Source organism: Anabrus simplex, chromosome 3 (genome assembly GCF_040414725.1).
Source record: "Anabrus simplex isolate iqAnaSimp1 chromosome 3, ASM4041472v1, whole genome shotgun sequence".
NCBI classification, from domain to species: Eukaryota; Metazoa; Arthropoda; class Insecta; order Orthoptera; family Tettigoniidae; genus Anabrus; species Anabrus simplex.
Genome location: NC_090267.1, coordinates 514,763,762 through 514,776,173, shown reverse-complemented (window position 1 = coordinate 514,776,173; position 12,412 = coordinate 514,763,762). Strand labels below are relative to the sequence as shown.

The 12,412-nt window shown below is 39.9% G+C and overlaps 1 protein-coding gene across 1 annotated transcript in view; it reads left to right on the top strand.

Moving 5' to 3' along the window:
• The first annotated feature begins 2,754 nt into the window (after positions 1–2,754).
• Positions 2,755–12,412, top strand: part of Liprin-alpha (PTPRF interacting protein alpha) — a 256,453-nt gene continuing 246,795 nt past the window's right edge. Inside the window, exons 1-2 of the mRNA XM_068226883.1 lie at positions 2,755–2,802; positions 3,009–3,110. Of these exons, the coding sequence (XP_068082984.1) occupies positions 2,755–2,802; positions 3,009–3,110 (150 nt within the window). The remainder of the gene's footprint in view (positions 2,803–3,008; positions 3,111–12,412) is intronic.

The following is a 12,412-nucleotide window of genomic DNA, read 5'->3' as shown; positions in this document are numbered from 1 at the left end:
AGTGGAAGTAATACCAGCACTCAGCTAAGGGTTACGTGGTCGCCAATCTACACTTCCAAGTTAAGAGCACCTGGGACACCTTTTAATCGCCTTTAAGACAGACAGAGAGTGCTTTGGGTGTTACGCTAACGCCCCTGCCACAGAGGAAGGTATCAGGGATGTAGTGAGATGAAATTATTTGCCATGTTTTACGGCTAGATGCACTTCCTCGCGCCATCCTCAGTTCAGATTAAGTGTATGATGGTAATTGAAATTGGGTAGGGACGTGGTAAGGATAGAACGTGTCCCGGCATTTGCCTGGAAGTGAACTGAAAAACACCACAGAAACCATTGTCATGAGTTCGAGCCTACTCGCCACTCGAATGCAGAGTTGGGATTCAGAGCCGCGACCACTCCGCTGGCTGTTATTATTGATTATTATTATTATTTATTTATTTATTTATTTATTTATTTATTTATTTATTTATTTATTTATTTATTTATTTATTTATTTATTTATTTATTTACGCTCTATATTACGAATAAGGTGGCAAATTATGGCAGTCGATTTCAGGCGATGGGGATTTTCAACTTCGATCTTGAACACATTTTATGCCCGCATATTGTTCGTTGGATAAGTTAAAGTTGGTAGGCTCCTGGTACCTCATTTCGAGAATAATTTATATCTGAGTTTAGAGAGTTTAAAAATATTCCATACTAGCAGAAGGACCCGTTCTTCGTACGGGTCATCAGAAACTGGCTTTAGTTACTCATACTATCGGTGTGACTGACTTCATTAGATATTTATATCACTGGTGTATTTATTAAATACGTACAAATTATTTGTCATGTTTGGAATTATAGTGTAAGTATCTTCTTTTTTTCTTCATGGGGCATCTAAATATTAGTTCTTAATTAGCGTCGACCTCTAAGATCTTTTGCTACCATGTTTTTCTTTCAATCCCACCTAGATATACCTGCTCCCTTCACAAATCTGCAGGTTTAGTGAAAGTATACTTCAGCTAGACAGTACCACAAATATAAATATTATTGAATATATTTGTTTGATCCGACATTTCGTAACTATTATTACAAATTATCAAGGAAATACGCGATGCATAAAAAAACGACTATAAACATCGAGAATTGTAACTCTCTGGGCTTGTCACTCATGTCGCACATCATATAATGAATCGGAGTATAAATGTTGACAATTGGGTAAAGTATATAGGTTGTTTTCATGGTTACGATGATCGTAAAAGTGGACAAAAATATCGGCACTAACAACATCAGTCATCCTACTACTCCATGATTTTATAGAAAATAGTTTAAACTATAGGTAACAGACTCCGCAAAATGCTGAAACCTAAGCCGGTACGTAAAAACGGAGGCCCGTCGGCAACCGCTGGTCGCTGTAGTACGGAGATCTCCGGGGCTATTATTTTTATATTTCACTTCCTTTCCATCCCCGCCCAAAGGAGTGCTATGAGCGTCTTGCACAGCAGTTAATTTTTTCCAGATAGTAAGTCATATGTGTATCAATTTTGGTTTTCGGGCCCGAAGGGTTTACCGAGTTTTGTTCTTTGCGTCAAGGGGCTTAAAATGAGCTTTGTCTCGTCCTTGTACAGCAAATTCGATTTCGCCTATATTAGCCTATTATTTTAATGTTTTTATATCTCCCCCGTTACCCCCCCCCCGTCGAATTGTATTGAAAATAAAATACAGCCTATGTTAGTCACTGGCAATGTAGTTTTCTATAGGTGAAGTAATTTTTAAAATCGGTTCAGTAGTTTTTGAGTCTATCCGTTACAAACAAATATACACATTTTACCTCTTTATATATTAGTATAGAAGTATAGATTACATCTCTACGCATACGGTTGCCGTCGGGAAGGGCATCCAGCCCTAAACAGGGTCAAATCCACATGTGCGACACACTTTGCACACGCAAACCCACAGGTGTGGGTAAAGCGATAGAAGAAGAAGATACTCATTTTAAACATTCACCCGCTTTTTTTTTCTTTTCACCCCCTTAAGTGGATTTTCCAAAAAGAGTGTGTCCATTTTTAAAGGAAATTGCAAGTACCAATTTTCAAGTCTGTAACATCTATATTTTTGAGATGTATGTATCATCATATAAGTAATTCAACTCCTTCCTCACTTCTTTTCACACACCCCCTAAAGTGGATTGTCTGAAAATGAATATTTCTGTTCTTTCATTTTTAATTGGGATTCCAATTATCAATTTTCATGTCTGTAACATGTTATGTTTCTGTGATTTATTGTAGATATTCATCTCAGAGACCCTGAAATCTATGAATTCGAAACTGTTTTTAATTATTTCTATATCTCACCCTCCCCCCCTCAATGTATCTTTCTATGGGTGAAGAAATGTTTAAAATCGGTTCAGTAGTTTTTGAGCCTATTCGTTACAAACAAACAAATTTTTCCTCTTTATAATATTAGTATAGATGTGCTTCTTATCATAATGATTTCCTTGTACACCAATCCAGAATATTTCGAAATCATTGCTATAGTCTAACTTAAGGATTTCCAACCTACGGCCCCCGCGGTACATTTTGTCCGTGTAACATTTTTAACCGGCCCTCGACAAAAATATTAAAAGCATGTTATTTTTATATTGCACCTCAGATAAAAATAGGAATTTCACATATTTTAACTACGGCGTATAGACCATTGTTACAAAATATCCAACGAAATGCATGGAATTATCTCTTTAAACCTGCAACCAGACAGCTCATAATGCTGTTAACAATGTTCATAAAATCAGCTGTCATAGGCAGTTTTGCTGTGTACTGTTTGGTAGGCGTCCTTGTTGGCAACATTTAAGCCTGTACTAATTTGTACAGTGTGAGTGGTTGTAAACAACTTGGACATGACTTTTGATTGATCCCTCTTCTTGTGGTGCTCTCCTTCTACCTGTCCTGTCCCTGTCAAGAAAGGTTGGAGCTCGTGTGATGGGTTAGTTATGTGTGTGATATTTACGAGCCATCTGTTGATTGTTGCAGGAGTTCGCGACTCTCACCAAGGAGCTGAACCAAGCACGCGAACACTTGCTGGAACGAGACGAGGAGATCGCGGAACTCAAGGCGGAACGCAACAACACAAGGGTGAGTACAACATGTGCCCATTTCTATCTGATCCTTAGGTTGACAGTTTCAGGGGGGCGCCCTTTATTTTAATTTTTTAATTTGCGTTGACCTTTGCTTTTCAACAGATTTATCACAAGCAGAATTTTGTTCTTGATCACCTTGCGATGGAAGGCGCGTTTGGTTAACTGTCACCGCCAGAGTAAAATCAAAGCACGGAACTGCATGTGCAATTTTACATTGTTATAGTATGAAACTGCTTGTGTTAAACAAGACTGTTTTGCAGTATCAAATTCGACGTGTGCTTTATTGTTCAATCATCACTATAAGTAGGAACTATATTTGCCACTGATGCTTGCACGGCCAGTACTTATAGACATGATATAGGGTTTTGGGCTTATGCCGTGCCAATAAAATAAGGTGAAATTCTTTACGTTTCGCAGAGAACTTAGCTCTGCGTCATCAGAAGAAAATCTCGACTGTTCACGAGAAAGGCTTCTAAAACAGTGAAGTTTGAATTTAGACGTTACCCAATAGAAGTGGAAATGGTAGCCTACGTTCATTCGTCACCAGATGGCTCCCCGGACGCGGTACAGCGCTAGCGTTCTCTGCGAAACGTGAAGAATTTCACCTAATTTTCTTGACACGGCATAAGCGCAAAAGCCTATATCATGTCTACAGGAACTATATTTACTCTGACTTGACAGCTCATGACAGGTCCTCTATAATTCATATAATTTATTCTGCCAGCAGTTGGAGTAAGAACTAGTAATTATACCAACAATGCCATTGCAATTTAAACATGATACATAGCTTTCAAGGATCAGTGAATAAGACTGAATATGTTTTGGATCGTTTCCGTTTCACAATCACAAACTCCGCGACAAACACAGCGTAGAGAGAATGAAAAAGCAAAGCAAGATATAAAAAAGGGGGTTGGTATAACGAGTGTACAAATTTGGACACCTCTTACGAATTATTTTCTAGGAAAAGGTTGACTGCCATATTTTAGCATTGTACCTAAATTCGGCTCTATCTTACAGCCAACTTCTTTCTCACGGGAGGAGAATTACATACATTTCTTCTGTGCTACATACAAGCACTTTGTACAGTATATGACACACCCCTTGCGGGTGGGGGACGCACGTGTAGAATACACCCGCTGTATCCGCTGCCTGTCGTAAGAGGCGACTAAAAAGGGCCCACGGGGCTCTCAACTTGGGAGTGTGAATTGGCGACCAGGGGACCCTAGCTGAGTCTTGGCATTGCTTCCACTTATGCCATGCTCCTCACTTTCGTCTATTATGTCCAACCTCCCTTGGTCATCTCTTGTTCTTTTCCGACCCCGACGGTATTAGAGCATTCGAGGCCTAGGGAGTCTTTAATTTTCACGCCCTTCGTGGCCCTTGCCTTTCTTCGTCCGTTACTTCACTTTTCGAAGTGACGGTTCCCTTCTTTTCTTCTTTCTCTCTCTAACCCCTGTGGGTGGGGGACGCAGAAGGAAAATACACCCACGGTATCCCCTGCCTGTTGTGAGAGGCGACCAAGGGATGATTGTCTTAGAAGCATGAAACTACTTTTGATTGGTACCATCATGCGGGGAACACCATGGGTCGCCTTTATTTGCGAGTCGTAACACTATATTAGGTACGAAATAGGTTTGTGCTTAGTAGCAGCAGTGGGTGTGGACTGTGGGTTTCCAGTACCCGTGAGTCGTGCCCATGTGAACAACACCACGGGTCTGGGCGTTGCCTGAGATTAGTACCACTATATGAGCGACACTGTGGGTCTGCGTAGCCTGCGATTAGTATCCACTATGTGAGGAACACCACGGGAATACCGGTGCCCGTGATTACTACACGTAGGTGAGGAACCTCATCGGTTTGCGTTGGCTATGAGTGGCGCCATTGTGTGAGAAACATCATAGGTCTGCGTTACCTGTACGACGTACAATACTTGTGAGTAGTACCATCTTGTGTGGAACACCGTGAGTCTTCGCTCCTTTTGATTAGTACCCCAACTGACAAATACCATGGTTCTACTTTACTAGCGATAAGTACCATTCTGAGGGGCCTTTGATCAGGATTTTGGGCCCCTTTCGACATCAAGCATCCCCGATTCAGGATTGTGCTTTAGAAGTGGTCCTTTGGTTAGTAATACTATTATTTATGATAGGTTTTTGAGTCGAATCCACTGATTGTTTTAAATTCATGTCCATCCATTCATTCTTCATGACATTTTTTATTTTGGTCAGTGGATGATTTTGAACTTTTACGTTGTCATTTCATTTCGTACCATTAGGGGCCGATGACCTCGATGTTAGGCCCCTTTAAACAACAAGCATCATCATCATCATCAGTGCATGACACAAATGGCTGAAAATGTCTAGGTCTTCTTTTAGAAAGCTAGAGATTTCGTGAGCATTGGTGGTGGTGATTGTTTTAAGCAGTAGTACAACTGGCCAGTCTTCTTTCATTAACACTAATGATGAAGGCCCGACAGATGCAACAACAGAAATCAATAAAATAGCCAACAAAACAGGTTTGAGTATCTCTGTGGACATTAAAAAAACGCTCCAAAAGTGAAGTAGCTGGGAGAAATAATTCAAGAAAATGGTTTAGAAAAACCTACTGTTGACAGAAAGTTACACAAGATGAAAGGAGAGTATGGTAACACTAAGAATTTTTGTAACAAGAAATGCTTATCTAAAAGTCTCAAAATAAGTCACTGCAGACTCTCTTTACGCAAGTAATAAATAAAATATTGTCGTGTGGCTTCCGAAGAGGCCTAGTGCAGGTCTTTGGAGTTGATCCGTAGAAGCGTCCTGCGCGTCTATGTGCACGGGGCCAGTTTCTAAATATCATCATCATATAGTCCTTCGCACATACCTCACAGTTTAGGCAGTGAAAGGCAAGAAAGCGTTCCGGTGGCTGTTAGTGTCTTATGTACCGTGATAAAATGTGTGACAGCAGTGTAATCATTGAAACCGTACAGGTCGTGATGTAAGATATGGAGGGCAGATCGGGACTCATCTATGATAGTTGGATTTTTGTAAAGGGAAAAAGAGTTTCTTTTCTATTTACTGCCGGGCTGGGTGGCTCAGACGGTTAAGGCGCTGGCCTTCTAACCCCAACTTGGCAGGTTCGATCCTGGCTCAGTCCGGTGGTATTTGAAGGTGCTCAGATACGACAGCCCCGTGTCGGTAGATTTACTGGCACGTAAAAGAACTCCTGCGGGACTAAATTCCGGCACCTCGACGTCTCCGAAGACCTTAAAAAGTAGTTAGTGGGACGTAAAGCAAATAACATTATTATTATTTTTATTTACTTTTTATTTTAAGTAAAATCGCCACTGCGTGGCTCCTTTTCGTTGCAGATTAATATTTCATTCACTGAAACCTTCCTCTATCAATGTTTCACACGGCGGTGAAAGCCGTATCATAATCCTTTCGGTGGTTGTTGAGATCAGCTCGCACGCACACACACACACACACACACACACACACACACACACACACACACACACACACACACACACACACACACACACACACACACACACACTTTATCTGTATATAAAATAAGAGTTTTGTCTGTACATTGCTCAGAATTTAAAAAGAATGGTATTCCTGTATCAGTCGCGTCCCCAGTAACAACGAAATGCACTTTTTAATTTTCCGTAATGTCTGTCTGTCTGTCTGTCTGTCTGTCTGTCTGTCTGTCTGTCTTACACCGTACTGCGTCCAGTAGAGGTGTATTAAAATTCTTCAACAGCTCAGATGATCTCAGGGTGTAGTTAAGGTAAATATCTTCGTTTAACGTGGAGTCTGAAGACTGATGCGGTGTTCCTAAAAATTATGGCCTATCATACCTCAGATGGACGTCTCCACCCTACGCACCAGGTTTAAGAACGTGAAGAGATAAAAATCGCATTTTACTTACACCTATAAACTATTCTACACCTCCTACCTATAAATGATTTTAATACATACGGTCAATGCTAACTGTACGGTTTGTTAAAACTAATAAAATGCTTAGGAAGGAGAAAATTAGAATAACGCCTCATTTCATAAGTCTTAAAATCAAATAAATCACATGGGAATGGTTCTATTTACAACTAGGGTACATTTTTGTTTTCCAATTATGATCATCACTTGCTTGGTATGAGCTAACCTAACATTATGTCATTCTATTCTGGTGACTGAACTTACTTCCTTTAAATAATGTCCACAAACATGCTGACTTTCTTTGAAACAATCTTATTTACAATCCATCTACCAGTCTCCTAAATTTGAAATTATTCTTTTTTTTTTTTTTTTGCTAGGGGCTTTACGTCGCACCGACACAGATAGGTCTTATGGCGACGATGGGATAGGAAAGGCCTAGGAGTTGGAAGGAAGCGGCCGTGGCCTTAATTAAGGTACAGCCCCAGCATTTGCCTGGTGTGAAAATGGGAAACCACGGAAAACCATTTTCAGGGCTGCCGATAGTGGGATTCGAACCTACTATCTCCCGGATGCAAGCTCACAGCCGCGCGCCTCTACACGCACGGCCAACTCGCCCGGTGAAATTATTCTTGAGCGCTAAATTGTTTTCGCAACATGATTACTTATCATGACCACCTTTGAATGATATGCTAATGTTGCATCCATTAGCCTAACCGTACTTTATTTGTCTCCTGCAATCATATGTCATAATCTCAGAAAATGAAACTGTATACTCTGTATACTATCATAATATGACCAGGCGAGTTGGCCATGCGGTTAGGAGCGCGCAGCTGTAAGCTCGCATCCGGGAGATAGTGGGTTTGAACCCTACTGTCGGCAGCCCTGAAGATGGTTTCCCATTTTCACACCAGACAAATGCTGGGGTTGTACCTTAATTAAGGCCAAGGCCGCTTCCTTCCCGTTCCTAGGCTTTTCCTGTCACATCGTCGCCATAAGACCTATCTGTGTCGGTGCGACGTAAAGCAACTAGCCAAAAAAAAAAAAAAAAAAAAAAAATCATAATATGAAACACACATATGGGATGCTTATCGTGGGTAACTCCTAACATATATAACTTTATTTCATGGACATGGTTATAATAAGATGGACTTGACTTCGCATTCACTAATCTAAGTTAGATATGTCAACATTATACTTCTTTGCTCCCTCCATGAGGTTTCCTTTAATCTCAGTACTGCCTGTATAAGATCCAGTCTTAAGCTACAAATATCTCGCATTAATTCCATCTCTTCTGTGCCTTCCGCACATTAATTCTCTTCGACGATTATTCATTCCCTCAATACAACACGTAGCTGACTTATTTCCACCACTACTTTCTTAACGTAGCCATTTCCTCTTAAATATCTTAATCTCTTCTCATAGACACATTTCCCTCGACGCATAATACTCAAATAAAACTATCTTCACTTTACTGGATAACATATCTCATCATGACGATATCTAACTTCCTGTTTTACCATTGACAAAGACAACACATAACCATACAATTCTAATTTCCAAATACTCGTTAGGTTACTCGATCCATTCATAATATCCACTTCTCCATAACTGATCTTTTTCTGGCGTACCTATTCCTGATATCAGTAGTTATTACATCGTATTGTCTTTTATACACACTGTCAATTATTCCAGACTATGCTGTAGATCGATGTTAACATATCTTATTCGAGAGACCTTGACTTTGATGTTACACTTCACTGAATATATCAACATTGTTTTGCGTTAATTCAATTAAGAACTGTAATTCAGGTTCCGGTTCAGGGCGATTCATCAGCCATCCAATCTAGGCCTGCTCCACTCGGCCGGTTGGAAACCAAAGATCAGTTGGTTTCACATTCCGCATCAGGTGAGCTGGATCCATCGTGACGTATACATCTCCAAGACTGCCCACTGCACATCTAGTTGCACATTATGTCGTTCTTCAGGCTTGAGCTTAAGTTAACAGAATACAAATATGAGATGTAGGAATTCATATCGATATTTTTAATAAGTTGACAATCTATAATTGCTTTTCTGATTTTGATATCCAATGAAGACTGCTTTCAGTTGTACTATATCAGCTTCAATGCTTCAGTCTCTATTTTATTTATAAGATAGCTAGATTTGGATAATTTGCTCGTTTTCTGTCGTGTTATTTTTCCTTATTCTTCTTGCTTTCTGAATTTATCGTTTCAAATTCGCTCGGCAATCTTGGTATTCTGCCGGTAACTGCTACATTGGTTTTCATAAGTCAGCTTGCTTCGCTTATTTAGCTTCTCTCTTTTTTACCGCGAGAGCACCGTTTCTTTATAATAAATTAATAAATGTACTTAGTTCTCCTTTGCTTTCTATTTTTTAAGAATACCAATATCGATATTTATTTTATTTTCTTGCGATTAAATGCACTTGACAACCCTGTCCTCCATTTGCTTTTTCTTGGTACTGAGTTATAACAATAGCATTCTTTTTTTTTTTTTTTTTTAGCAATCTGCCTCGTATTTCCTGTTTTTTCTCCACTGCCATAGCGATTATACTCATTTTTTCTAAGTTCGCCCCTGTGAACTTGTGAATCATATTATTATTATTTGCGTTCGCTCTACATAAATTTCGTTTCGCGTAATTTTATTCATTCAACTTTTCGACATTTTTTTAACATTACGGAAAATGGAATGGTACAGTATGTATGTATGTATTTATGTATGTATACGCATCACGGGAGAACGGCTGAAGACAATTTAATGAAAATCGGTATGCAAAGTCGGGGAATAAGTCGCTACAATCTAGGCGATAAATAATTGTATTCACACTGAGTGAAATGATAGTTTACGGGAAGGCCTAACATTTAATTCTCAAATATTTATGTTATTAGTGGGCGTATCTTAATGACAATCGATAGACAAAGTCGGGGAATAGGTCACAATATTCTAAGCTATAAATAATTGTACTCACCCTGAGAAAAACGGTAGTTTTGGGGAAGGCCTAAAATTTAGTTCTCAGATATTTATGTTATTAGTGGTCGTCGGTTTACTCATTGCTGAGCGTCATGACCTCATTTCTCCACTTCATTAGTAACTGCATCCTTAACAAGATTTTTCTATACTGAGCGGTCTTCAGTTCTTCCTAAGATATTGTGAAGAGGTAGACCGCTGATCTTCTTTGCTTGGTCTAGCCATCTACTTGTTGTTCTGTCTCTTGGTCTTGTGCCTTCAATTTTGCCTTGCAGAATAGTCTCTTCTAAATTGTCTTTTTTCTTCAAAATGTGATCCAGGAACTGGAGGTAGCTTTCACTAACGCGGGAAGATAAACGTTTTGTGATGCTCAGTTCTTCTATAATGGAGGCATTTGTTCTTCTTTCTGTCCATTATATACGGAGCATTCTCCACCAACACCACACCTCAAAGGCATCTATTCGGTTCTTGTCACTAGCCTTCACAGTCCAGGTCTCACAACCGTACAGGAAAACAGAAAACACCAGTGATTCCACCAATCGTATTTTCACTGTTTTGGATAATGCCCGGTTCTGCCAGATCTTCGTAAGTTTAACCATTGCGGCACGACCTAGGACAATCCGTCGTTTTATTTCTTTATCACAATTTCCCACGTTACTGATTATAGAGCCCAGATATACACAATCATTCACCAACTCCGGATCTTTCAGGCATCCTGTTATTCGGAATGGGATTTGACTTTGTCGGCTGATAACCATTAGTTTCGTCTGTTTCATGTGTTAATTTCTAGACCAAAATCCGAATAACGATTGTCACTCTAGAGAGCAATTCATCAAGTTCTTGTTCACTTCCTGCAATGAGTGTGGTATCAGCGAAGCGTAAATTGTTGATTTTCCTACCACGGATTGAAATTTCACTATCCTGGCCATCCAGCGCTCTTCTCATTACATACTCTGCGTAGATGATGTAGAGTTGGGGTGACAATATGCAACCTTGCCTGACTCCATTTGTCACATTGAAAAATTCTGAGCACTCACCATCCACCTTTCGGTTGAATTATGGCTATTATAAAGACCTTCCAATAATGACGTTAAGTGTTTTGGGACTCTACATTCATTGAGCACTTCCCACAACTTGTCCCACTTGACACAGTCGAAGGCTTTTTTATAACCGAGGAAACAAATATAGGCAGGGATACAGAATTCGCGGTATTTTTCAATTAGTGGTCGTATCTTCATGAAAATCGGTTGGCAAAGTCGGGGAATAAGTCGCTGCAATCTAGGCTATACATAATTGTATTCACGCTGAGAAAAATGGTAGTTTAGGGGAAGGCCTACAGTTTAATGCTCAAATATTTATGGTATTAGCGGTCATGTCGATAAATACTACGTAACTAAAGTTATATAGTATTATATTTCCCATCATTTATGTCTTATATATTGTTACCGTACCGGCTATGATCACAGAGATATTCATGAATTTGGATTTTTGTTACTAAGTCTATATCAGCGCCGAGTCACAAGAAAATAGGTAAAAAGAATTTAATGAAAGTTGGTATGTGAACTCGGAGAATAAGGAACTACAGTCTACGTTATAAATAATTTTATAAGACGTCGTAATATTACAGATTCGAAAGAAAACTAAATGTGAAGGCCTACGATATAGAAAGTTCATAAAATTGATCAACAATAACATTACATTGACCACTGTCTGTTGTGATGTGCTTTGTTCCTTCTGTTGCCGAAAGATAGGATTACTGCTGCGTACCGAGTTTGTTTATTTAATTTGCTTCACGTCGCACCGACACAGATAGGTCTTTTGGCGATGACGGCATGGGAAAGGGCTAGGAGTGCGAAGGAAGCGGCCTTGGTCTGGTAAAGCCCCAGCATTTGCCTGGTGTGAAAATGGGAAACCACGGAATACCATCTTCTGGGCTGCCGGCAGTGCGGTTCGAATCCACTATCTCCCGGATGCAAGTTCAAAGCTGCGCGCCCCTAACTACTCGGCCAACTCGCCCGGTCGTACCGAGTCTAACAGCCTGCCTGAATATTGGCGGGAAATAGCTGGAGAGTTGGATAACTATCTTCTTCAGCATGCCATTCCTCTGGCTCATAAATTTTCTGATACTACTGGTACGTAACACACTGGTTCATCATAGCATTCGAGCTATTCAATCCGTACTCTGATTGGAATGAGCAGTGTGCTCACTAAATCAATAATGGCAGAGGAGTGTTTAGGGCTGTCATTCCAGCTCTTGAACTTTGGAATGTTAGCTCGGCACTGTAGTACTGTTCATTAAGAGATAGAAAATGTGCGCTGTACATTTGATCGAGTATCTTATATGATAGCATTGCTTTTAATCGTTACATTTCTACTAACCTTTTTTGTAA